The 27,279-nt window shown below is 46.7% G+C and overlaps 1 protein-coding gene across 2 annotated transcripts in view; it reads left to right on the plus strand.

Moving 5' to 3' along the window:
• Positions 1 to 15,391: 15,391 nt before the first annotated feature.
• LOC141258678 (uncharacterized) overlaps positions 15,392 to 27,279 on the plus strand; it is an 80,669-nt gene continuing 68,781 nt past the window's right edge. For both annotated transcript variants that reach the window (XM_073673668.1, XM_073673669.1), the window contains exons 1-2: positions 15,392 to 15,618; positions 20,239 to 20,313. In XM_073673668.1, the coding sequence (XP_073529769.1) occupies positions 15,496 to 15,618; positions 20,239 to 20,313 (198 nt within the window). In that variant the 5' untranslated portion in view covers positions 15,392 to 15,495. The remainder of the gene's footprint in view (positions 15,619 to 20,238; positions 20,314 to 27,279) is intronic.

Consider the following 27,279-nt stretch of genomic DNA (forward strand, 5'->3'; position numbering starts at 1 on the left):
CGGAACGTCGAGACGCCCGGGACAAGGTTCGATCAGCGTTGAGGAAGATGGGACCGGAGGACGACGTGGAAGCCTTCCTTACCATCTACGAACGTACAGCAGAGCAGGAAAACCTACCGGCCGGCCAGTGGGCGGAAGTGGTGGCTCCGTTTTTGGTTGGCGATGCCCAGAAGGCCTGTTTCGACCTCAGTCAGGAGGACGCCCGGGACTACCAGAGGCTCAAAGGTGAGATCCTTGCCCGGCTGGGGGTCAATACATACGTGAGGGCTCAGCATGTGTTTTCGTGGGCCTATGTGGAGACCCGACCTGCCCGGTCTCAGGCTTATGACCTCCTGCAGCTGGTAAAGAGGTGGCTCCAACCTGAGACTTTGTCCCGAGCCCAGACAGTGGAGAGGGTGGTGATTGACCGGCTGGTGAGGACTCTGCCAGTCGCTCTCCAACGTTGGGTGGGGCAAGGGGACCCCGGCACCCTCGACCAGGTGGTCAGTTTGGTCGAGCGCTACTCAGCCACTCAGGACTTCATTCGAGACTCCGCCCCCTCTCGGCTGTCACGTCAATCCCTGCCAACCCAGGAATCGGGAAAGGGGTCGCGTCACTCTGCTGGGGACAGTCAGCACCGGATCCGTGCTGAAGGGGAGCCCCGCAGTGAGAGTGGCAGGAGGCCGGTGCCCTCCCAAACTGTCATAAGACCTAACAGTACCACCACCCTTAGGTGCTGGCGGTGTCAGGGGCCGGAACATGTGATTGCTAATTGTCCCCTGTCTACAGAACCCATGGACTGCGGATATAGCCGCCATGTCTCAATGTACGCCCAGACCGTCTGCACAGCGAGCGCCGAATCCCGGGACAGTGAACTCCAACTATGCCAGGTACTGGTTAATGGGTACCCCACGGAGGCCCTCCTTGACTCAGGGAGCCTCGTGACTCTGGTACATGGGTCGCTGGTGGCAGGAGACAACCCCAGTGGACGGCCAGTCGGGGTTGTGTGTATCCATGGGGACCTCCGAGAGTACCCAACTGCAGAGATAGTTTTATCCACGCCATGTGGAGACATAAAACATGTGGTGGGAGTGGTAAAAACTGTTCCCTATGGGACTGTGTTGGGAAGAGACTTGCCCCTGTTCTGGACTCTGTGGAAAAACAAAATCCACTCTCCCCCGGTAAAATGTATTTCAGACGCTGTGCCCGATGAACCTGCCGTAGGGGTGTCCAACCTAGGAACAGAGTGTGACCCCTATAGGTTTCCCTTAGAGGTGTTGGCAGGAGAGGTCGAGGAGACCCCATCGATCCCCGAGCTGAAAGTGTCCCGGGGCACGTTTGGGACAGCTCAGCTACGGGATCCCACCCTGACTCAGGCGCGGGAAAGGGTGTTAGAGATAAATGGCGTAGCTCAACAACCCGGTGCAGATACTGTATTTCCACGCATGGTAATCAATGGTGAGTTACTCTACAGGACAGATAAGATCAGTGACGAGGTTGTAGAACAGTTAGTGGCACCTCAGTCGTACCGTCGAGAGATTCTGGAGATGGCACACTCACACCTGCTGGGTGGACACTTAGGGGTGAAAAAGACGCTAGACCATATCTTACAGCGGTTCTTTTGGCCTGGGGTTTACGCGGAAGTCAAAAGGTATTGCGAATCCTGCCCCGAATGTCAGTTGACCTCACCCACTGCAAGCTTCCGTAGCCCATTGGTACCTCTGCCAGTGATAGAGGTGCCTTTTGAACGGATTGCAATGGATTTGGTTGGACCCATTGTAAAATCCGCCCGTGGACACCAACATATACTGGTAGTCGTCGACTATGCCACTCGGTATCCGGAAGCTATACCACTACGCCACACCTCGGCAAAACTGATTGACGGGAGCTGTTTGCCATGTTCTGTCGCCTTGGACTCCCCAAGGAGATCCTGACGGATCAGGGGACCCCCTTCATGTCCAAAGTGACAAGGGAACTATGCAAATTGCTAAAAATTAAACAATTGCGCACCTCGGTGTACCACCCTCAAACCGACGGGCTAGTAGAATGGTTCAATAAAACCCTCAAGTCCATGTTAAAAAAGGTGGTTTCTAAGGATGGAAGGGATTGGGACATGTTGTTACCCTATTTGATGTTCGCCGTCCGTGAGGTACCCCAGGCTTCCACAGGGTTCTCTCCCTTTGAGTTATTGTGCGGCAGACACCCTAGGGGTCTGTTGGACGTAGCCAAAGAGACATGGGAACAAGAGCCGACTCCACATAGGAGTATAATTGAACAAGTGGCTAGTATGCAGGACCGGATCGCGGCGGTCATGCCCATTGTGAAAGAACATCTGTTAGATGCCTAGGCAGCTCAGAGGCGCACATATAATAAAAGAGCCAGAGTCAGAACTTTTAACAAGGGCGATCGGGTGTTAGTACTGGTACACACAGCCGAGAGTAAGTTCATGGCCAAGTGGCAAGGACCATATGAGATTCGAGAAAAAGTGGGGGAGGTAAATTACCGGGTGTATCAGCCCGGAAGAAGGAAACCTGAGCAGCTTTACCATGTAAACCTGCTAAAGCCTTGGAAAGATCGAGAGTGTTTAGTTACAGACGTCACTCCGGGCATATCACCAGAGAGTTCTCTACCTTCAGCCAGGGAAGCATCCGAGGGGGAGGTCAGGATAAGTGATGCTCTCACTAAACCAGGGGAGGAGTCCTGAGGAGATAATTTGCATATTCCCACTGCATTTTGGGGTAAGTGAAGAGTCTCCGCGAGCTCAAAGAACACTGGATTTTGGCTGTTGGAGCTGAAAAGAGGACATCGGTAAACCAGGGGAGGAGTCCTGAGGAGATAATTTGCATATTCCCACTGCATTTTGGGGTAAGTGAAGAGTCTCCGCGAGCTCAAAGAACACTGGATTTTGGCTGTTGGAGCTGAAAAGAGGACATCGGTAAACCAGGGGAGGAGTCCTGAGGAGATAATTTGCATATTCCCACTGCATTTTGGGGTAAGTGAAGAGTCTCCGTGAGCTCAAAGAACACTGGATTTTGGCTGTTGGAGCTGAAAAGAGGACATCGGTAAACCGCGCGCATTTTGAAGCTTTTTTTTTAAGCTTTTTTCACTGTTTTCAGAACATTAACAATAAGAACATGGAAGAGTCCAGGAGCCATTTGCTGAGCTGCATATCCTGCTACATGTTCACAGACTTGCCAGTGGAAAAGCCAGACTTCACATGCCAGAAATGCAAGCTTGTGTCCCTGTTGGAGGAAAAGTTGCGAAATCTAGAAGAGAGGTTAACTACCTTGAAAATCATTAAGGAAGGTGAAGAGTTCTTAGACAGAGCAGAATTATCTCTTCATGATTCAGAAAGAGAAGAAATTCGAACTACACCTGAGGAAACAGAGGAATGGAAGCCTGTGACCCACAGAAGCAGGAGGATCGAGAGGCAGTCAGCACCCATACTGCTCAGGAACCAGTACCAGGCTCTCACGCAGGAGAACCATGAAGAAATACAGCAAGATAAGACTTTGCCAGCAATGAATAACCTTGTAAGCCCTCAGAATCCTCCTGGATGGAGAAAGAAGAATGTTGTGAAGAAAAAACGGAGAGTGGTGGTCATGGGGGATTCCCTGTTAAGAGGAACAGAGGCCGCTATCTGCAGACCAGACATAACCTCAAGAGAAATGTGCTGTCTTCCAGGAGCAAAAATTACAGATGTGTCTGACAGGATATCAAGACTCTTCAGACCTACAGATCACTACCCATTCCTGCTAATACATGTGGGGACAAATGACACCGCAAGAAAGGACCTGGAAACCATCTGCAGTGACTTTGAAGACTTAGGCAAGAAAGTGAAAGAATTGGGAGCGCAGGTGGTCTTCTCATCCATCCTCCCAGTGGATGGCCATGGAACAATGAGGTGGAATAAGATTCTACAGGTGAACAACTGGCTACGTCGATGGTGCCGTCAACAAGGATTTGGATTTCTGGATCACGGAATGAATTACCTATACGATGGACTACTTGCTAGAGATGGGGTGCACCTTACGAAGACTGGAAAACATGTATTTGGAAGTCGCCTTGCTACACTCATCAGAAGAGCTTTATACCAGAACAATGTGGGAAGGGAAGCAAAAGGCCAGAAAAAGCCATACAGCTGACAAATACTATTGAGATCTCTGCTACTGGAAGTGGAAAGGAAGAACAAAGACAAAACAATTTAAATAATAAAAATATGGGAGGAAGAGAAACCAATCACAAACTAAAATGTTTTTATACAAATGCACAAAGCATGGGCAACAAACAAGGAGAATTGGAACTACTAATGCAGGAAAAGGAATATGATGTCATTGGAATCACTGAAACTTGGTGGGACGATACACATGATTGGAATAAAAGGCTAAAAGGATACAACTTATTTGCAAGAAACAGACTTGATAAACGAGGAGGAGGTGTCGCATTGTATGTTAGAAAAGCGAATATCTGCACAGAGATTGAAGCTTCAGAGACTGGGAGTTCTGTGGAAACTGTTTGGGTAAGAATACAAGGAGAGAACAACGGAAAGGACACCATTGTAGGCATTTACTACAGGCCACCTGGGCAAGCTGAAGATATGGATGAACTCTTTATGTATCAAATGACCAAGTTCTCCAAAAAATATGACGTAGTGGTCATGGGAGATTTCAACTATCCAGACATTTGTTGGGAATCTCTCTCAAGTAAAACTAACAGGTCAAGCAAATTCTTATCCTCTCTTGCTGACAACTTTATCTTCCAAAAGGTAGGGGAGAAAACAAGGGGATCTGCTACTTTGGATCTAATCCTTATAAACAGGGAGGAAATGGTTGAGGAGGTAAAGGTGGCTGGGACCCTAGGAGGCAGCGATCATGCTATTATAGAATTTTGGATAACTAGAGGAGGAAGACATGTGAAGACTCAAACTTCAAGGTTAGATTTTAGAAAGGCAGATTTTAAGAGACTCAGAAAGAGAATAGGAGGGATCCAATGGCTGGATGTCCTTAAGGACAAAAATGTCCAAGAAGGATGGGAAATTTTTAAAAATGAGATTCTCAAAGCACAATCGTTAACAATCCCGAAAAGTAGGAAGAATGGGAAGCATTTAAGGAAACCAGGATGGATGAACACAGAACTTAAACACATGCTAAAAAGAAAGAAAGAAATGTTTATTAAATGGAAAGAGGGAGGCATATCTAAAGAAGATTATAATGCAGTCTGCAGATCCTGCAGGGCACGTATCAGGTTAGCTAAAGCTGACAATGAATTAAGGCTTGCAAGAGATGTCAAAAGCAATAAAAAAGGATTTTGGGGGTATGTCAAAAGTAAAAGAAAAGTCAAAGATGCTATAGGATTTTTACAGGATGAAAATGGAGAAATGGTAAGAGAGGATGTTGAGAAGGCCGAACTTTTTAATTCCTATTTTGCATCTGTTTTCTCTCAGAAAGAAAATGTAACATCAACTGATCTTCACTGTCCTTTTAAAGGAATAGAGGAATCCAAGTTATCTGTAAACAGAAAGATTGTGAGGGAATATTTAGCTAACATAAATGAGTTCAAGTCACCAGGTCCAGATGAATTACACCCCAGAGTACTGAAGGAGATCGTAGAAGAAATTTTAGAACCACTCTCCATAATCTTTGAAAATTCTTGGAGAACAGGAGAAGTCCCAGAAGACTGGAGAAGAGCAAATGTTGTTCCTATCTTCAAAAAGGGGAAGAAGGTGGACCCAGGGAACTATAGGCCGGTGAGTCTGACTTCTATACCAGGAAAGATCTTTGAACAAATTATTAAACAACATGTATGTAAGTACATGGATAAGAATGAAGTGATTAACCAGAGTCAGCATGGGTTTGTAACTAACAAGTCATGTCAGACTAACTTAATTTCCTTCTATGACAGAATCACTGACTGGGTGGATCAGGGAAATGCTGTAGATATAGTATATCTTGACTTCAGCAAAGCATTTGACAAAGTATCTCACATCATCCTTATTGAAAAAATGACCAAGTATGCAATGGACCAGGCAACTGTTAGGTGGATTCATAACTGGCTTAGTGATCGGACTCAAAGGGTGGTTGTAAATGGCTTCACATCCAGCTGGATGAATGTCTCAAGTGGGGTACCACAGGGCTCCGTCCTGGGACCTGTATTGTTCAACATCTTTATCAATGATTTAGATGAAGGAATTGAGGGTAAACTGATTAAATTTGCTGATGACACAAAGCTAGGAGGGATAGCTAATACTAGAGACGAGAGAGAGAGGATTCAAAAAGACCTAAATAAACTGGAGCAGTGGGCAGCAAACAACAGAATGGTTTTTAACAGGGAAAAATGCAAAGTACTACATCTGGGCAATAAAAATGAAAAAAGCATATACAGAATGGGAGGAATAGAGCTAAGCAACAGTACATGTGAAAAAGACTTAGGTATACTAATAGATCATAGACTGAACATGAGTCAACAGTGTGATGCAGCAGCAAAAAAGGCAAATACAATTCTGGGATGTATTAACAGAAGCATACAGTCTAGATCACGTGAAGTCATTATCGGTCTTTACTCCTCTTTGGTCAGACCTCATCTGGAATACTGTGTACAGTTTTGGGCACCACATTTTAAAAAAGACATAGACAAACTGGAGCAAGTTCAGAGAAGAGCGACCAGAATGGTGACTGGTCTGCAAACCATGTCCTATGAGGAACGGTTGCAGGATTTGGGAATGTTTAGCTTGCAAAAAAGAAGACTGAGAGGAGACTTAATAGCTGTCTACAAATATGTCAAGGGCTGTCACATTGTAGAAGGATCATCTTTATTCTCATTTGCACAAGGAAAGACTAGAAGCAATGGGATGAAACTAAATGGGAGGAGACACAGATTAGATATTAGAAAAAACTTTTTGACAGTTAGGGTGATTAATGAGTGGAACAGGCTGCCACGAGAGGTGGTGAGTTCCCCTTCAATGGACGTCTTCAAACAGAGGCTGGACAGACATCTGTCTGAGATGATCTAGTGAATCCTGTTTTGAGCAGGGGGTTGGACCAGATGACCCAGGAGGTCCCTTCCAACTCTACCATTCTATGATTCTATGATTCTATGATAAACAGCAGCGACGGGAGGCTCGCTCGCTGGTGCAGCACAATACCGAGGTGTTCTCAGAGCTACCGGGTAGGACTACGGTGATCCAACATGACATTGTCACCGAACCTGGGGTAAGAATACGAATGAGACCATACCGGGTACCCAAAGCCGGAGGCAAGCCATCACGGCTGCGGTAAAACAAATGCTTCAGTTAGGTGTCATCGAGGAAGCACGGAGTGAGTGGGCTAGCCCCATCGTACTGATTCCAAAACCAGACGGATCGTTACGCTTCTGTAACGATTTTCGGAAATTGAATGAAGTGTCAAAGTTCGACCTTTATCCAATGCCTAAGGTGGATGAGCTGATTGAGAGACTGGGGCAGGCCCAGTACTTTACCACGCTCGATCTCACCAAGGGTTACTGGCAGGTACCTCTCACAGATTCGGCGAAGGAAAAGACCGCCTTCATAACTCCGGAGGGTCTATACCACTATGTGGTCTTACCTTTTGGGTTTCAGGGGGCCCCGGCTACATTCCAGAGGTTGATGGAAATAGTGCTCAAGCCTCATCAGGAGTACGCGTCCGCGTATCTAGATGATATTATCATCTTTAGCACCAACTGGCATACGCACCTATCCCAGGTACAAGCAGTGCTGGATTCTCTCAGAGCCGCGGGGTTAATGGTAAACCCCAAAAAATGTGCGATAGGGCTAGAGGAAGCCCGATATTTGGGGTATGTGATTGGCCGAGGAGCTATCAAGCCCCAAATCAATAAAGTTGAGGCTATAAAAAACTGGCCTAAACCATCAAGTACAAAACAGGCAAGGGCGTTCCTTGGCATCCTTGGGTATTACTGCCGGTTTATACCTAATTTTGCTGGGAGAACGGCAGCCCTGACCGATCTCTTGAAGGGAAAAAAATCGGTAATGGATCGGTGGAACCCTCAGGCAGAAGAAGCCTTTCAGTCCATGAAGTTGGCCCTGTGTGGACAGTCGGTCCTCATCAGCCCCAACTTCAAGGAAACCTTCATTGTACAGACAGATGCCTCGGAGGTAGGCCTAGGGGCGGTATTGTCACAAAAAGTGAATGGTGAAGAGCACCCGGTCACCTACTTGAGTAGAAAACTTGTCCCGGCAGAGAAAAACTATAGCGTGGTAGAGAAGGAGTGTTTGGCTAGTAAGTGGGCCTTGGAATCACTACGTTATTATTTACTCGGGCATCAGATCCGCTTGGTGATGGCGTTCCTCATTCATACCAAGGGTGAGTGGTCCAAGGAGAGGAATGCGCGAGTCACCAGGTGGTTCCTGTCACTGCAAAATTTCAGTTTCTCTGTAGAACATCGCCCTGGGAAGTCACAGGCAAACGCGGACGCCCTGTCCCGGGCACCCTGTATGGTGCCAAATGTTCAACCCCACAAGTTTGAACAGAGGGGGGGGATATGTGAGGCAGTGACCGGGATCATATACGAGGGACGTTATATATCCCCCAGAATGTGTATAGAGACCTATTAAATCCATTGGCGTGCACTGTAGTCACAGACACAGCTGCGGCTGCAATGCAGGAATGAAGGTGAGCAATGACCTGCTCAGGCTATCTGGCTAAGGTAGATTAGTAAAACCCGGCAGGGCCTTCATTTCTTGGAGGAGGCTACAGGAAGGCAGTGGGGTGGCCTCCTCCCTCCAACCCGGGTTTTCCAGTGGCTCTTGCCACAGGTCCTTTACAAACCCTGCATTAAGGATTAGTGTGGTTCTATGTTGGGACCTGCTAGGAGCAGAGCAGGAAAGCTCAGCAGGATGGAGGGTGGCTGAACCACCGCCTGGGAACCCTCTGCACCCGTCAGGCTCTGAGCGGCCCGGCGCGGCCGTTGTCCCCGGCAACCGTTATTTATGGACTCATGTTAACCCGGCTGCGAACCGGAGGACTTTGCTGTTACCCGTGAGTTGCTGAATAAAAGCTGTTTATGTTGGACTTGCTTGGGTCACTGCCTCAGCTACTGCATGGTGTGAACACCGCCGCCTTACACCATCTTTTCAGTTAGCCATTAAAAGGTATCAACCACTGAGGACTCTCAAATCTAATTTTTTTTCTATCTACTGGCTAACACGGTACAAGAATATATATTTTCCCTGTACCTGTGAATGAAGAATTTTAAGAATGAAGCATCAGTCCAGGAGGAGAAAGAAGCGGATTTCTCTGATAAGATTTATTACAAAGTTTTTTCTGTTCATGAATATTACTGATTTCTGAAAGAAAAATTAGAACCACGGTTAATCTTTAAGTTTTACTGGTGTAAAATAAAAATACATGAACAGTCACAGCACATATACAGGTATTTAGAGGGAAAGTGCAGTCCAGAAATATATACATGGATCCTATAACAGGGTTCAGTACAAAAATCTATACAATCCTATAAAAAACTTCTAACAGACAATACAAAATGACAGTACATCAAAACCATTAAAAAGTGGGAAACCAGTAGATGGCGCCACAACACAGCCGGAGGTAGATAGAAACACAATAAGAAAATGACAAGATGATGCTCCAGTATGCAGTATATATACAGTACAGACCAAAAGTTTGGACACACCTTCTTATTTAAAGATTTTTCTGTATTTTCATGACTTTCAAAATTGTACATTCACACTGAAGGCATCAAAACTATGAATTACCACATGTGGAATTATATACTTAACAAAAAAGTGTGAAACAACTGAAAATATGTCTTATATTCTAGGTTCTTCACAGTAGCCACCTTTTGCTTTGATGACTGCTTTGCACACTCTTGGCATTCTCTTGATGAGCTTCAAGAGGTAGTCACCGGAAATGGTCTTCCTACAATCTTGAAGGAGTTCCCAGAGATGCTTAGCACTTGTTGGCCCTTTTGCCTTCACTCTGCGGTCCAGCTCACCCCAAACCATCTCGATTGGGTTCAGGTCTGGTGACTGTGGAGGCCAGGTCATCTGGCGTAGCACCCCAACACTCTCCTTCTTGGTCAAATAGCCCTTACACAGCCTGGAGGTGTGTTTGGGGTCATTGTCCTGTTGAAAAATAAATGATGGTCCAACTAAACGCAAACTGGATGGAATAGCATGCCGCTGCAAGATGCTGTGGTAGCCATGCTGGGTCAGTATGCCTTCAATTTGGAATAAATCCCCAACAGTGTCACCAGCAAAGCATCACACCTCCTCCTCCATGCTTCACGGTGAGAACCAGGCATGTAGAGTCCATCCGTTCACCTTTTCTGCGTCGCACAAAGACACGGTGGTTGGAACCAAAGATCTCAAATTTGGACTCATCAGACCAAAGCACAGATTTCCACTGGTCTGATGTCCATTCCTTGTGTTCTTTAGCCCAAACAAGTCTCTTCTGCTTGTTGCCTGTCCTTAGCAGCGGTTTCCTAGCAGCTATTTTACCATGAAGGCCTGCTGCACAAAGTCTCCTCTTAACAGTTGTTGTAGAGATGTGTCTGCTGCTAGAACTCTGTGTGGCATTGACCTGGTCTCTAATCTGAGCTGCTGTTAACCTGCGACTTCTGAGGCTGGTGACTCAGATAAACTTATCCTCAGAAGCAGAGGTGACTCTTGGTCTTCCTTTCCTGGGGCGGTCCTCATGTGAGCCAGTTTCTTTTAACGCTTGATGGTTTTTGCAACTGCACTTGGGGACACTTTCAAAGTTTTCCCAATTTTTCGGACTGACTGACCTTCATTTCTTAAAGTAATGATGGCCACTCGTTTTTCTTTACTTAGCTGCTTTTTTCTTGCCATAATACAAATTCTAACAGTCTATTCAGTAGGACTATCAGCTGTGTATCCACCAGACTTCTGCACAACACAACTGATGGTCGCAACCCCATTTATAAGGCAAGAAATCCCACTTATTAAACCTGACAGGGCACACCTGTGAAGTGAAGACCATTTCTGGTGACTACCTCTTGAAGCTCATCAAGAGAATGCCAAGAGTGTGCAAAGCAGTCATCAAAGCAAAAGGTGGCTACTTTGAAGAACCTAGAATATAAGACATATTTTCAGTTGTTTCACACTTTTTTGTTAAGTATATAATTCCACATGTGTTAATTCATAGTTTTGATGCCTTCAGTGTGAATGTACAATTTTCATAGTCATGAAAATACAGAAAAATCTTTAAATGAGAAGGTGTGTCCAAACTTTTGGTCTGTACTGTGTATATATATATATATATATATTATATGGTGATTAATAACAATCCAAGGTATACATTAATAGCCTCACTGTACAGCTAACATTACATAGAAGAAAGCCTTGTGCTTCACCACTGTGTGTGCACGGGTGGCTTGATGACCCGGGAGCGCGCCTGGAGTTTGGATCCCGGCGGCACGCATGCGTCACAAACACATATCCATATGGCCGGGTGATGAGGGTGACGCACTTCCGGTCGCCGCGGCTGCGCTTCCGGTGCTCTCCTGTACACGTGACCATCTGTGGCATATATCTTATGGGCTTCACTCTCCACACCTCATGCCCTTAACAAAGCGGATTTTTGTACCGCGAAACGCACGTCGGGAGCTGTTTTACCCTCACCACCCTTCCTCCATCCCTGGTAAGCAACTCGGTTTGTACTGCTATATTAATTGGGGCCTCATTGTGTATATATAGCTCAGCGTTTCTATATGCCTTTTGTTATTATCTTCATATCGGCTCAGCCACTGACCCCACTGCTCTTGCGCTGTGCCCCTTTACTCAAAAATTGGGCCACTGTGCTTTTAAAAAAAATGGCCAATACCGTATCTATAGGAGTCACCCACGAACATGTGAGGTTTATTTGGCCATAGGGCAAAGTGCAATAGTCGTTTGGATACAGTGAATTTATTTATCTGATACGGTGTTCTCTGCTTTCATGTTGCTTTGTCTGCATTCCATCATGCTTTGCTCCCTTTGTTATTCCTCACATAGGGTTATATTTATGTACATCCCTTGTATCCACTTTGTATGCTGACTTTATACAATTTCTAGCGATATTTCCTAATAAAATGAATTTATATATTTCCACTACTCTACCTGTCATTTTCTCCAGCCTCAGCTCATTGTCAGCCTGTAGGTGAGTGGTGGCAGCAGGTGGTGCGGTGTGGACGTGTGACCGGACTGTGGGGTGCCCTCAGCTCATTGTCAGCCTATAAGAGAGTGGTGGCAGCAGGTGGTGCGGTGTGGACGTGTGACCGGACTGTGGGGTGCCCTCAGCTCATTGTCAGCCTGTAGGTGAGTGGTGGCAGCACGTGGTGCGGTGTGGACATGTGACTGGGCTGTGGGGTGCCCTCAGCTCATTGTCAGCCTGTAGGTGAGTGGTGGCAGCAGGTGGTGCAGTGTGGATATGTGACTGGGCTGTGGGGTGCCCTCAGCTCATTGTCAGCCTATAGGTGAGTGGTGGCAGCACGTGGTGCGGTGTGGACGTGTGACCGGACTGTGGGGTGCCCTCAGCTCATTGTCAGCCTATAGGTGAGTGGTGGCAGCAGGTGGTGCGGTGTGGACATGTGACTGGGCTGTGGGGTGCCCTCAGCTCATTGTCAGCCTATAGGTGAGTGGTGGCAGCACGTGGTGCGGTGTGGACGTGTGACCGGACTGTGGCGGTGCCCTCAGCTCATTGTCAGCCTATAAGTGAGTGGTGGCAGCAGGTGGTGCGGTGTGGACATGTGACTGGGCTGTGGGGTGCCCTCAGCTCATTGTCAGCCTATAAGAGAGTGGTGGCAGCACGTGGTGTGGTGTGGACGTGTGACCGGACTGTGGGGTGCCCTCAGCTCATTGTCAGCCTATAAGAGAGTGGTGGCAGCACGTGGTGTGGTGTGGACGTGTGACCGGACTGTGGGGTGCCCTCAGCTCATTGTCAGCCTATAAGTGAGTGGTGGCAGCAGGTGGTGCGGTGTGGACATGTGACTGGGCTGTGGGGTGCCCTCAGCTCATTGTCAGCCTGTAGGTGAGTGGTGGCAGCAGGTGGTGCAGTGTGGATATGTGACTGGGCTGTGGGGTGCCCTCAGCTCATTGTCAGCCTATAGGTGAGTGGTGGCAGCACGTGGTGCGGTGTGGACGTGTGACCGGACTGTGGCGGTGCCCTCAGCTCATTGTCAGCCTATAAGTGAGTGGTGGCAGCAGGTGGTGCGGTGTGGACATGTGACTGGGCTGTGGGGTGCCCTCAGCTCTTTGTCAGCCTGTAGGTGAGTGGTGGCAGCAGGTGGTGCAGTGTGGATATGTGACTGGGCTGTGGGGTGCCCTCAGCTCATTGTCAGCCTATAGGTGAGTGGTGGCAGCACGTGGTGCGGTGTGGACGTGTGACCGGACTGTGGGGTGCCCTCAGCTCATTGTCAGCCTATAGGTGAGTGGTGGCAGCAGGTGGTGCGGTGTGGACATGTGACTGGGCTGTGGGGTGCCCTCAGCTCATTGTCAGCCTATAGGTGAGTGGTGGCAGCACGTGGTGCGGTGTGGACGTGTGACCGGACTGTGGCGGTGCCCTCAGCTCATTGTCAGCCTATAAGTGAGTGGTGGCAGCAGGTGGTGCGGTGTGGACATGTGACTGGGCTGTGGGGTGCCCTCAGCTCATTGTCAGCCTATAAGAGAGTGGTGGCAGCACGTGGTGTGGTGTGGACGTGTGACCGGACTGTGGGGTGCCCTCAGCTCATTGTCAGCCTATAAGAGAGTGGTGGCAGCACGTGGTGTGGTGTGGACGTGTGACCGGACTGTGGGGTGCCCTCAGCTCATTGTCAGCCTATAAGTGAGTGGTGGCAGCAGGTGGTGCGGTGTGGACATGTGACTGGGCTGTGGGGTGCCCTCAGCTCATTGTCAGCCTGTAGGTGAGTGGTGGCAGCAGGTGGTGCAGTGTGGATATGTGACTGGGCTGTGGGGTGCCCTCAGCTCATTGTCAGCCTATAGGTGAGTGGTGGCAGCACGTGGTGCGGTGTGGACGTGTGACCGGACTGTGGCGGTGCCCTCAGCTCATTGTCAGCCTATAAGTGAGTGGTGGCAGCAGGTGGTGCGGTGTGGACATGTGACTGGGCTGTGGGGTGCCCTCAGCTCTTTGTCAGCCTATAAGTGAGTGGTGGCAGCACGTGGTGCGGTGTGGACATGTGACCTGACTGTAGGGTGCCTCAGCTCATTGTCAGCCTATAAGTGAGTGGTGGCAGCACGTGGTGCGGTGTGGACATGTGACTGGGCTGTGGGGTGCCCTCAGCTCATTGTCAGCCTGTAGGTGAGTGGTGGCAGCAGGTGGTGCAGTGTTGACATGTGACCTGACTGTAGGGTGCCTCAGCTCATTGTCAGCCTATAGGTGAGTGGTAGCAGGTGGTGCGGTGTGGATGTGTGACCAGACTGTGGGGTGCCCTCAGCTCATTGTCAGCCTATAGGTGAGTGGTAGCAGGTGGTGCGGTGTGGATGTGTGACCAGACTGTGGGGTGCCCTCAGCTCATTGTCAGCCTATAAGTGAGTGGTGGCAGTAGGGAATGTGGTGTGGATGTGTGACTTGGCTGTGGGAAGCCCTCAGCTCGTTGTCAGCCTATAAGTGAGTGGTGGCAGCAGGTGGTGCAGAGTGGACATGTGACTGGGCTGTGGGGTGCCCTCAGCTCATTGTCAGCCTATAAGAGAGTGGTGGCAGCAGGTGGTGCGGTGTGGACATGTGACTGGGCTGTGGGGTGCCCTCAGCTCATTGTCAGCCAATAGGTAAGTGGTGGCAGCACGTGGTGCGGTGTGGACATGTGACTGGGCTGTGGGGTGCCCTCAGCTCATCGTCAGCCTGTAGGTGAGTGGTGGCAGCAGGTGGTGCGGTGTGGACATGTGACCAGGCTGCGGGGTGCCCTCAGCTCATTGTCACCATATAGGTGAGTGGTGGCAGCAGGGAATGTGGTGTGGACATGTGACTGGGCTGTGAGGTGTCCTCAGCTCATTGTCACCATATAGGTGAGTGGTGGCAGCAGGTGGTGCGGTGTGGACGTGTGACCGGACTGTGGGGTGCCCTCAGCTCATTGTCAGCCTATAGGTCAGTGGTGGCAGCAGGTGGTGCGGTGTGGACATGTGACTGGACTGTGGGGTGCCCTCAGCTCATTGTCAGCCTGTAGGTGAGTGGTGGCAGCAGGTGGTGCGGTGTGGACATGTGACCAGGCTGCGGGGTGCCCTCAGCTCATTGTCACCATATAGGTGAGTGGATGTAAACATTAAAGGTTCCTCGTAATGGACAACAAGCAGAGATCTGAAAAGACCTGGGGTGCTTATAAAGAAAACATATTGGAAAGTTGTATCAAACTCACACGCATTAGCTGCAAGTGGAATTTCCCTTTAAAAAAAACTCCTCAAAGCTTCATATTTCACCCCCTCCTCCTCCTCCTCCTTCTTCGCTGATCACATAATCACATATTGCACAATTGCTTTTTGCCTCTTTACTTCTTGCAGGCTGCAGCTTCTCAATCTCCTCATTCTCTAGCAGCAAAATGGGGGACGATGATTCCAGGACAAAGGGGTCCGGTCTGCGGGTCGACGATTCATCTGAAAGTTTGGAATCTTTGCCCAACAGAGACGAACAGTGGGAAAACGTCGGGGAAGATCCAAGCAAGGTGAGTGACAGAGGGTGAAATCCAGAGCTGGAGGGTGAAATCCAGACCTGGAGACCTCATGGAGACTGTTATTATATGGTCACTTGGGGAACAGCAGGGATTATGAAGTCATGTATCATGCAGGAGGGAGTCTGTGGGCTCCATGTGAAAACCAAAAAACGTTGGAGCCTTCTTCCCCTCTGCACACCCACTATGTGGCAGGGTGTGGGCGTCACGGTGCACACAGGTCGCTGCTACTTTGTGTTGTATCCTGTATAGAAAGATTGATTGTTCTCAGTGCAAGAAACAAAATAATAATCTTGTAGTTATGAGACCTTTTAATGGCTACAATAATAAAATAATTCATGTGCCAAAGAGGCGCTACAGACTGCTGAGGTCTCTTCATCAGATGTATCCCGTGCAGTGAGATCTGTAGATCTGTGTCCCTACACCCCGACCCCGACGCATGTTTTGCCTTAGGCACTTGCATTGTATCATTCCCCTGTCCTATTTAGCTACGATCTGTGTCTCTTGCTTATGTAAATCCTAGCTCAGGTATTCAGCGTCCTTCTTGTTGAGATTCTCACTATTATTTTCTTCATATTTTAATCTCTTTATTTGGTATTTTTTATTTTGCGTCATAGTTCTCTTCAGTTTTTTTGGGATAGCACCAGCATCTCAACATTCAATGTTTTTCTAGATTATTATTTTTTTTTCTTTTTTTAGCACTTTTTCAAACAGTATCTGTAAAGAATATCGGAAGCCCGGGAAGGTCACACAGAACCGACAGCTGTGATCTTTGGAACGAACAGCTCTCTGCTGCCCCCTATCGTCCAGAAAATTACGCAATTGGCCGACAATCCACCGAGGAGGCCACCGGCTGTTCTCACTAATTGGTTATCGGAAAACTAACAGTGAGCATATGGTATATACACCTCCGGATTGAAACACATAGAATATATGTATATACCCTCGTACGATCACTGCTATTATTAGCTGCCACCACCAATCAGTTTTCCAATACAGGATGATTGGACGCCTGGAACCTGATAGCGTGTGGCGTTGGGCGAGGCACGATTACAGAACAAAAGAAACACAAACTATTACATTTTATATTTAATCCAAATGGAGGCAGAATTTATGAAAAAATATCCAAAAGATTTTACAAAGGGGACAAAACAATACAGCATATACAGTCACAGAAAATAAAAGGGATCAACAGAAGAACTTACTATACCGATCGCAGAGACGATTCAGTTTAGCCGAAGGAGAGCACTTCAATAGGCCACTTCGTGATCGGGGTCCCCTCATACATGAAAAAATGTGTCTCTCAGCACAAACCCAGATCATAACTCGGCTTCATCTTTTATCAGCCCCTGAATCCCACCCACGCACTCCCCCGTGATGACCTTACGTGGACAGGCTTGTGGGCTGGTCTCAGCCCTTCATAATGTTATGAAATCCCCAACTTATGCGATAACTCCTCGCCGGATGATCGCGGAAGATAGAGATTGATGACATATTTTTCATTGTCATAGAAAAATTGAGAAACTTTTCTTCTCCCCTGTCATAGATATTAAGAAGATATTTAGAATCTGGCCTCTCACCCCTCCCTTATCCCCCTTTTGTCACAAGACAGGAGCTAGCAATCGACCATTTGTCAGTACAAGAGCTGTCTCCATGTAAATCTCAGCACAAACGCTGGCAGCCAAGAGGTGTTACTCCAAAGCCAATTAAAATGCGAGCAGCTTTCTCCCTGGCAGAAGCAGGAGGTAATTGGACGCAGGCTTGTGACAATTTACAGATAACTGTTGAAATTTAATTCCCAGAACTTCAAAGAAAGTTTAACATAAGTCTCCAGGCTCTTCGGAGCTGAAACTAAATATAGAATAACTAAAGTTCCATAATGCTGATAATAATGGGACCCATATTTTTAGTGGCAGGGTCAGCCAAGGAACAAGAGGCTCATTTTTTCATAGCCGTAAACCCCTCCGTGGAGCTGTAGCGCAAAAGCACCAGACTAGAATAACGGATCAAATCTGCGCCATGCGTGGTCACTAAATGAAGGTAAAATCATAACGAAAAAGATGGCGTCATTTGCAGGCTTCTGCAATCAACGAGCGATAAGTTATCCCAAAAAACAGGTTTTTAATACAAACATGAAGTGTGGAACCCAAGCCCACATGATGTCATCACAGGGGTGTGTGGATCGATCTTCCCATTCGGCATAAGAGAACCGATGGAAGATCGATCAGTATTCATTGCCAGGGGGGTATAGATACTATAAGCAACGGATCGTGTTCGATAACGCTCAAATCAAATCGGGGTGCCCCTCCTCCAGCTATACTGATTCATCTCCGCGAACTCTATATTAAGTTTCTTCTGTAATCCTGTTTGTTTTCTGCAACTGTCTGTTCTGAACTGTAAATGTCCCCTTTGTAAAATCCTTGTATATTTTTCTTAACACTGCCCCCGTTTTGGATTAAATATAAAATTTAATAGTTCTGTTTCTTTTGCTCTGTAATCGTTCCCTCCCCCAAAGCCATATACGCTACCAGAACGCAGGCGTCCGACCAGGCCTGTATATATTCCAAATCTGGCCGGTGGTGGCAGAGCGTTATAATAATTGGGCTATTATGAAGCTGACAGTGACCGTACGGGGGGCGTGTACCCATATTCTATGTGTTGGAGTCAGGAGGTGTGACGCTAAACGCTCACTGGTCGCTTGCCAATACCTCCGAGTGAGTAGTGGGGACCGTGTGCTCGCGGATCTCTGACGAAATCCTGACAGAGTGACGACACAGTGACGTGTGATCTCCCCGGTGTCGTCCCTGTGGAATACCTGACATTCATCGAGATTTTATCTTTACTTATAGACCAAACATGGCATAGCTGTTGTCAATTATCTTTTCACTGTTGATTTACGGCTTATCGGCAGGTGTCACAGATATGAAAAAATATGCATATTGTTCTCCAATTAGCCCTGCCGTTAAAAATATATGTCTCATCACAATTGTACGTATAGAAATTCCCCTATTCTATATTTGCTTTTGGTGTATCAGCGTCCAGCAGATACCTGGGGATGAAAGGAATGTGCACCTGGGGAGGACAATAGCTGTGCTAAAGAGTAGGAGACATTCATTTTGATCCTTAACAAGTGGTTTTCTATCTATTCAATGTATAGTCTTTATCTATACTCAATACACATTCAATCACCTGGCCCATATGTTAAACTGTGTGTCAACACACGTTTCTATGGTTGTCCAACTCTCTGAAGTCTCAATTACCTGTCAATTCTATAGCTCTTTCTCCTACAAGAAGCTCTTGCATGTTAATTAACCTGGTTAAATAATTTCCTACCTGTACCAATCTATTGTACAATCCTACATCTAAGTGTCAGCTCAGATTGCAAATGACAGAGGGAAAAGGAGGGAGGTGGGTGAGCGACTTCAGACATTTTTAATATTTTCTATGATACATTGGTTGGTGATTACACAGGAGCTGCCAACAGCGTCTTCAGACTTGTCTCCATCGAGCACGTCAGGGACGTCATTGGTCAGTGATTACACGGGGGATGCCGTCAGTCTCCGGACTTGTCTCCATCGAGCACATCAGGGACGTCATTGGTCAGTGATTACACGGGGGATGCCGTCAGTCTCCGGACTTGTCTCCATCGAGCACATCAGGGACGTCATTGGTTGGTGATTACATGGGAGATGCTGGCAGTCTTCGTACTTGTCTCGATCGAGCACGTCAGGGACGTCATTGGTTGGTGATTACACGGGAGCTGCTGACAGTCTCCAGACTTGTCTCCATCGAGCATGTCAGGGACGTCATTAGTCAGTAATTACACAGAAGCTGGGACATCATTGGTCGGTGATTACACAGGAGCTGCTGGCAGCGTCTCCGGACTTGTCTCCATCGAGCACATCGGGGACGTCATTGGTCAGTGATTAAACAGGAGCTGCCGGCAGCCTCTCGGGACTTGTCTCCATCGGGCACATCAGGGACATGATTGGCCGATGTTACACAGGAGCTGCCAGCAGCGTCTCTGGACTTGTCTCCATCGAGCACATCGGGGATGTTATTGATCAGTGATTACACAGGAGCTGCCGGCAGCCTCTCTGGACTTGTCTCCATCGGGCACATCAGGGACGTGATTGGTCGATGTTACACAGGAGCTGCCGGCAGCCTCTCTGTACTTGTCTCCTTCGAGCACATCAGGGACGTCATTGGTCGGTGATTACACAGTAGCTGCTGGTAGTGTCTCCATAAAGCACATGGGCCATCATTGGTCGGTGATTACACAGTAGCTGCTGGTAGTGTCTCTTGACCTGTCTACATAAAGCACATGGGCCATCATTGGCTGGTGATTACACAGGAGCTGCCAGCAGCAAATCTTGATAATTTGCCCAAGTGCATTCAACCGCAGAACCTTCGTCAGATGACTATTAATGATCTCACTGATAGCATGTTATAATAATCAGACTGATAAATTATATACAAGGTGAAAGTCATAAGCAACAATAAGACTGCGATAATATTAGAGATAATGTATATTAAGTAATAACAAGACTGTGTTGAAATGTAATATTAATAGTAATGATACTTTTACAAAACTTCTTTTTTTGTTTGTTCCAGTCGGGCAGAAGAAGGTTAAAGTCTATATCCATGTCAGATCTGGATATCGAACACCACCCATCTGACAATATGCAGGTACTGAGCAATACTGATGAGATCTTATCTGTTACTATCATTGTGGACCTCTGTACTATACCATGACTGTCCTTCCCACAAGCAAGAGATTTCTGACCCTTCCAGACCCCTCTACCTTCACCAGATCTCTCTGACCCTTCCAGACCCCTCTACCTTCACCAGACCTCTCTGACCCTTCCAGACCCCTCTACCTTCACCAGACCTCCCTGACCCTTCCAGACCCCTCTACCTTCACCAGACCTCTCTGACCCTTCCAGACCCCTCTACCTTCACCAGACCTCTCTGACCCTTCCAGACCCCTCTACCTTCACCAGACCTCTCTGACCCTTTCAGACCCCTCTACCTTCACCAGACCTCTCTGACCCTTCCAGACCCCTCTACCTTCACCAGACCTCTCTGACCCTTCCAGACCCCTCTACCTTCACCAGACCTCTCTGACCCTTCCAGACCCCTCTACCTTCACCAGACCTCTCTGACCCTTCCAGACCCCTCTACCTTCACCAGACCTCTCTGACCCTTCCAGACCCCTCTACCTTCACCAGACCTCTCTGACCCTTCCAGACCCCTCTACCTTCACCAGACCTCTCTGACCCTTCCAGACCCCTCTACCTTCACCAGACCTCTCTGACCCTCTAGAACCCTTTGTCTCCAACACACTCCTCTGTCCCCCCTATAGGGTTATCTGTATCCTCCAGACAACTTTCATCTTCAAAACCTTCTGGGTGGTCTAGATGTAATTTCTCCTCCAGAACCTTGAATTCTTTCCAGACTCCTCTGTCCACTCTAAACACGTTGTCCTCATTATACTTATGAGGGACAGAGAGGGAGATCTTATAAAGTATGGTGGCCACAGAGGAAGACATACTGTATGGGGTCCACAGAGGGAGAAATAATACTGTATGTGGGCCTCAATGGGGGAGTCATACTATATCATGTTAATAGAAGGGGACATTATTACTATATTAGAGGCCACAATGGGGAACATTGTGCTATATGGGAATACATTATTGATGTATGAGGTAATAATGGGGGACATTAACAATGCCCTTTTTGTGGCCCAAATAATTAAAAATCCCCCCCCCCATGATACATTATTAATTACTAATTTATGGGGCCACAATCACAATTTTCAACATTCCAACTGTATCAAGACATAAAAGGTGTACGTTACTATTGTATGGGTACCATAGGGGATAGTACAGCTGTGTTTGAGCACAAATATGGACATTATTTATGTGTGATGGCACAAAGAAGAATTTTAGAGGTGAAGAAGAAAGCTTGGCACATGGAGAGTTAGGTCATTAGTGATAGGGACCGTCCATATTTAGGTATATCTTGGATGGCTTTTACGCTTTTTAATCAAAAACGCTAACTAAGTAACTCATGTTTTTAAAATTTACAGCAATAGCAGAGTTCATTAATTCATCAATCACTGTGGCCTGATGCGCAGTGTATATATATATTTGTTGATTGGCCACGTAGCGTATTTGTGCACCTGTACATTAATCTAATACTAAAGGTATGCGAGACATTTTTTTTCTTTTTTTTGCGTAACAATTTACACTGTATACTATCTACAGCGGTCCTGTGTATAATGTCAATGGCGATCACTTTATTACCTGTTACCTATATACAGAGATCCTGGGTATAATGTCACTGGTGATCCCTGTATTACCTGTACACTATACACTATATACAGAGCTCCTGTGTATAATGTTCCTGGTGATCCCTGTATTACCTGTACACTATACACTATATACAGAGCTCCTGTGTATAATGTCACTGGTGATCCCTGTATTACCTGTACACTGACACTATATACAGAGCTCCTGTGTATAATGTCACTGGTGATCACTGTATTACCTGAACACTATACACTATATACAGATCTCCTGTGTATAATATCACTAGTGATCCCTGTATTACCTGTACACTGACACTATATACAGAGCTCCTGTGTATAATGTCACTGGTGATCCCTGTATTACCTGTACACTGACACTATACACAGAGCTCCTGTGTATAACATCACTAGTGATCCCTGTATTACCTGTACACTGACACTATATACAGAGCTCCTGTGTATAATGTCAATGGTGATCCCTGTATTACCTGTACACTATACACTATATACAGAGCTCCTGTGTATAATGTCACTGGTGATCACTGTATTACCTGTACACTGACTATATACAGAGCTCCTGTGTATAATGTCACTGGTGATCACTTTATTACCTGTACACTGACACTATATACAGAGCTCCTGTGTATGATGTCACTGGTGATCACTGTATTACCTGTACACTATACACTATATACAGAGCTCCTGTGTATAATATCACTGGTGATCCCTATATTACCTGTACACTGACACCATACACAGAGCTCCTGTGTATAATGTCACTGGTGATCACTGTATTACCTGTACACTGATACTATATACAGAGCTCCTGTGTATAATATCACTGGTGACCACCGTATTACCTGTACACTATACACTATATACAGAGCTCCTGTGTATAATGTCACTGGTGATCACTGTATTACCTGTACACTATACACTATATACAGAGCTCCTGTGTATAATATCACTGGTGATCCCTGTATTACCTGTACACTATACACTATATACAAAGCTCCTGTGTATAATGTCACTGGTGATCCCTGTATTACCTGTACACTATACACTATATACAGAGCTCCTGTGTATAATATCACTGGTGATCCCTGAATTACCTTTACACTGACACTATATATAGAGCTCCTGTGTTTAATGTCACTGGTGATCACTGTATTACCTGTACACTATACAATAAATACAGAGCTCCTGTGTATAATGTCACTGGTGATCCCTGTATTACCTGTACACTGACACTATATGCAAAGTGTAGCGTCGGCGTCCCTGCCTCCTGCTAGGCAGGGACGCTGTTCCCCTCACCTCTCCACTCTGTGCCCGGCGTCCTCCTCCCGCTCTGCTGGCAGCGCGCGCTGCTTCCCGGCCACTGTGCTTAGGGCGCGCGCGCGCTCCCCCTCTCTTAGAGGGGCCGCGCGCGCCGTCCTAAGGAGTCCCCGGCCAATGGCCGGAGGACCTCACCATATATAAGGCACCTCCTCCAAAATGGAGGTGCCCGAGCAATGTTGTTGCAAAGCCTTCACTCTGCTTCAGCCCTCAGGTCCCGTTGCCAGTCACCTGCTAGATTGCTGCTTGATACCTGCCTGATATCCGCTTACCTGCTTGCAAGCCTGCGGTCCGACGGTCTGCCTTCCGACACCTGTCAGTCTGTCTATGGACCAGCCTGCCCGCTCACCTGGGAGCGCTCACCTGCTACCTGCCTGCTAGCCTACCTGGAGGCTCTGCCGTCACTTGCCGTGCCCACCTGCCAGTCCAGAGACTCTTGCCCGCTCACCTGGGAGCGCTCACCTGCTACCTGCCTGCTAGCCTACCTGGAGGCTCTGCCGTCACTTGCCGTGACCACCTGCCAGTCCAGAGACTCTTGCCCGCTCACCTGGGAGCGCTCACCTGCTACCTGCCTGCTAGACTTCCTGGAGGCTCTGCCGTCACTTGCCGTGACCACCTGCCAGTCCAGAGACTCTTGCCCACTCACCTGGGAGCGCTCACCTGCTTACTGCATGCTAGCCTACCTGGAGGCTCTGCCGTCACTTGCCGTGACCACCTGCCTGTCCAGAGACTCTAGCCCGCTCACCTGGGAGTGCTCACCTGCTATCTGCCTGCTAGTCTACCCAGAGACTGTCCCTGTCACTTGCCCTGAGTACCTGCCCGTCTTCCCTGGGAGCCACCCGCTTCCTCAGAAGGACCGCCCCCTTGTAGAGTTGCTCAGAGGTTCCGCCTCCCAGACCCGTTACACAAAGCTCCTGTGTATAATGTCACTGGTGATCACTGTATTACCTTTACACTATACATTATATACAGAGCTCCTGTGTATAATGTCACTAGTGATCACTGTATTACCTGTACACTGACACTATATACAGAGCTCCTGTGTATAATGTCACTGGTGATCCCTGTATTACCTGTACACTATACACTTTATACAGAGGTCCTGTGTATAATGTCACTGATGAACACTGTATTACCTGTACACTGATACTATATACAGAGCTCCTGTGTATGTCACTGGTGATCACTGTATTACCTGTACACTGACACTATATACAGAGCTCCTGTGTATAATGTCACTGGTGATCACTGTATTACCTGTACACTGACACTATATACAGAGCCCCTGTGTATAATGTCATTAATGATCCCTGCATTACTTGTACACTATACATTATATACAGAGCTCCTGTGTATAATGTCACTGGTGATCCCTGTATTACCTGTACACTATACACTATATGCAGAGCTCCTGTGTATGTCACTGGTGATCACTGTATTACCTGTACACTGACGCTATATACAGAGCTCCTGTGTATAATGTCACTGGTGATCACTGTATTACCTGTACACTGACACTATATACAGAGCCCCTGTGTATAATGTCATTGATGATCCCTGCATTACTTGTACACTATACATTATATACAGAGCTCCTGTGTATAATGTCACTGGTGATCCCTATATTACCTGTACACTATACACTATATACAGAGCTCCTGTGTATAATGTCACTGGTGATCCCTGTATTACCTGTACACTATACACATTATACAGAGCTCCTGTGTATAATGTCATTGATGATCCCTGCATTACTTGTACACTATACACTTTATACAGAGCTCCTGTGTAGAATGTCACTGGTGATCCCTGTATTATCTGTACACTATACACTATATACAGAGCTCCTGTGTATAATGTCACTGGTGATCCCTGTATTACCTGTACACTGACACTACATACAGAGTTCCTGTGTATAATGTCACTGGTGATCCCTGTATTACCTGTACACTGACACTACATACAGAGTTCCTGTGTATAATGTCACTGGTGATCACTGTATTATCTGTACACTACATACAGAGCTCCTGTGTATAATGTCACTAGTGATCCCTGTATTACCTGTATACTATACACTATATACAGAGCTCATGTGTGTAATGTCACTGGTGATCACTATATTACCTGTATACTATACACTATATACAGAGCTCCTGTGTATAATGTCACTGGTGATCACTGTATTACCTGTACACTAACACTATATACAGAGCTCCTGTGTATAATGTCACTAGTGATCCCTGTATTACCTGTACACTGACACTATATACAGAGCTCCTGTGTATAATGTCACTAGTGATCCCTGTATTACTTGTACACTATACACTATATACAGAGCTCCTGTGTATAATGTCACTGGTGATCCCTGTATTACCTGTACACTAACACTATATACAGAGCTCCTGTGTATAATGTCACTGATGATTCCTGTATTACCTGTACACTATACACTATATACAGAGCTCCTGTGTGTAATGTCACTGGTGATCACTGTACTACCTGTACACTATACACTATATACAGAGCTCCTGTGTATAATGTCACTGGTGATCCCTGTATTACCTGTACACTATACACTATATACAGAGCTCCTGTGTATAATGTCACTAGCGATCCCTCTATTACCTGTACAATGACACTATATACAGAGCTCCTGTGTATAATGTCATTGATGATCCCTGTATTACCTCTACACTGACACTACATACAGAGCACCTGTGTATGATGTCATTGATGATCCCTGTATTACCTGTACACTATACACTATATACAGAGCTCCTGTGTATAATGTCACTGGTGATCCCTGTATTACCTGTACACTATACACTATATACAGAGCTCCTGTGTATAATGTCACTGATGATCCCTGTATTACCTGTACACTGACACCATATACAGAGCTCCTGTGTATAATGTCACTGATGATCCCTGTACTACCTGTACACTATACACTATATACAGAGCTCCTGTGTATAATGTAACTAGCGATCCCTGTATTACCTGTACAGTGACACTATATACAGAGCTCCTGTGTATAATGTCACTAGCGATCCCTGTATTACCTGTACAGTGACACTATATACAGAGCTCCTGTGTATAATGTCACTGGTGATCACTGTATTACCTGTACACTATACACTATATACAGAGCTCCTGTGCATAATGTCACTGGTGATCACTGTATTACCTGTACACTATACACTATATACAGAGCTCCTGTGTATAATGTCACTTGGGATCACTGTATTACCTGTACACTATACACTATATACAGAGCCCCTGTGTATAATGTCACTGGTGATCACTGTATTACCTGTACAATATATACTATATACAGAGCTCCTGTGTATAATGTCACTGATGATCCCTGTATTACCTGTACACTATATACAGAGCTCCTGTGTATAATGTCACTGGTGATCCCTGTATTACCTGTACACTGACACTATATAAAGAGCTCCTGTGTATAATGTCACTGATGATCCCTGTATTACCTGTACACTATACACTATATGCAGAGCTCCTGTGTATAATGTCACTAGCGATCCCTGTATTACCTGTACAGTGACACTATATACAGAGCTCCTGTGTATAATGTCACTAGCGATCCCTGTATTACCTGTACACTGACACTATATACAGAGCTCCTGTGTATAATGTCACTGGTGATCACTGTATTACCTGTACACTGACTATATACAGAGCTCCTGTGTATAATGTCACTGGTGATCACTGTATTACCTGTACAATGACACTATATACAGGGCTCCTGTGTATAATGTAGCTGGTGATCCCTGTATTACCTGTACACTGACACTATATACAGAGCTCCTGTGTATGATGTCACTGGTGATCCCTCTATTACCTGTACACTATACACTATATACAGAGCTCCTGTGTATAATGTCACTGGTGATCCCTGTATTACCTGTACACTGACACTATATACAGAGCTCCTGTGTATAATGTCACTGGTGATCACTGTATTACCTGTACACTATACACTA

This window comes from Phyllobates terribilis, unplaced genomic scaffold (genome assembly GCF_046119375.1).
Source record: "Phyllobates terribilis strain yellow unplaced genomic scaffold, ASM4611937v1 Scaffold_3__8_contigs__length_932513732, whole genome shotgun sequence".
Classification (NCBI taxonomy): Eukaryota; Metazoa; Chordata; class Amphibia; order Anura; family Dendrobatidae; genus Phyllobates; species Phyllobates terribilis.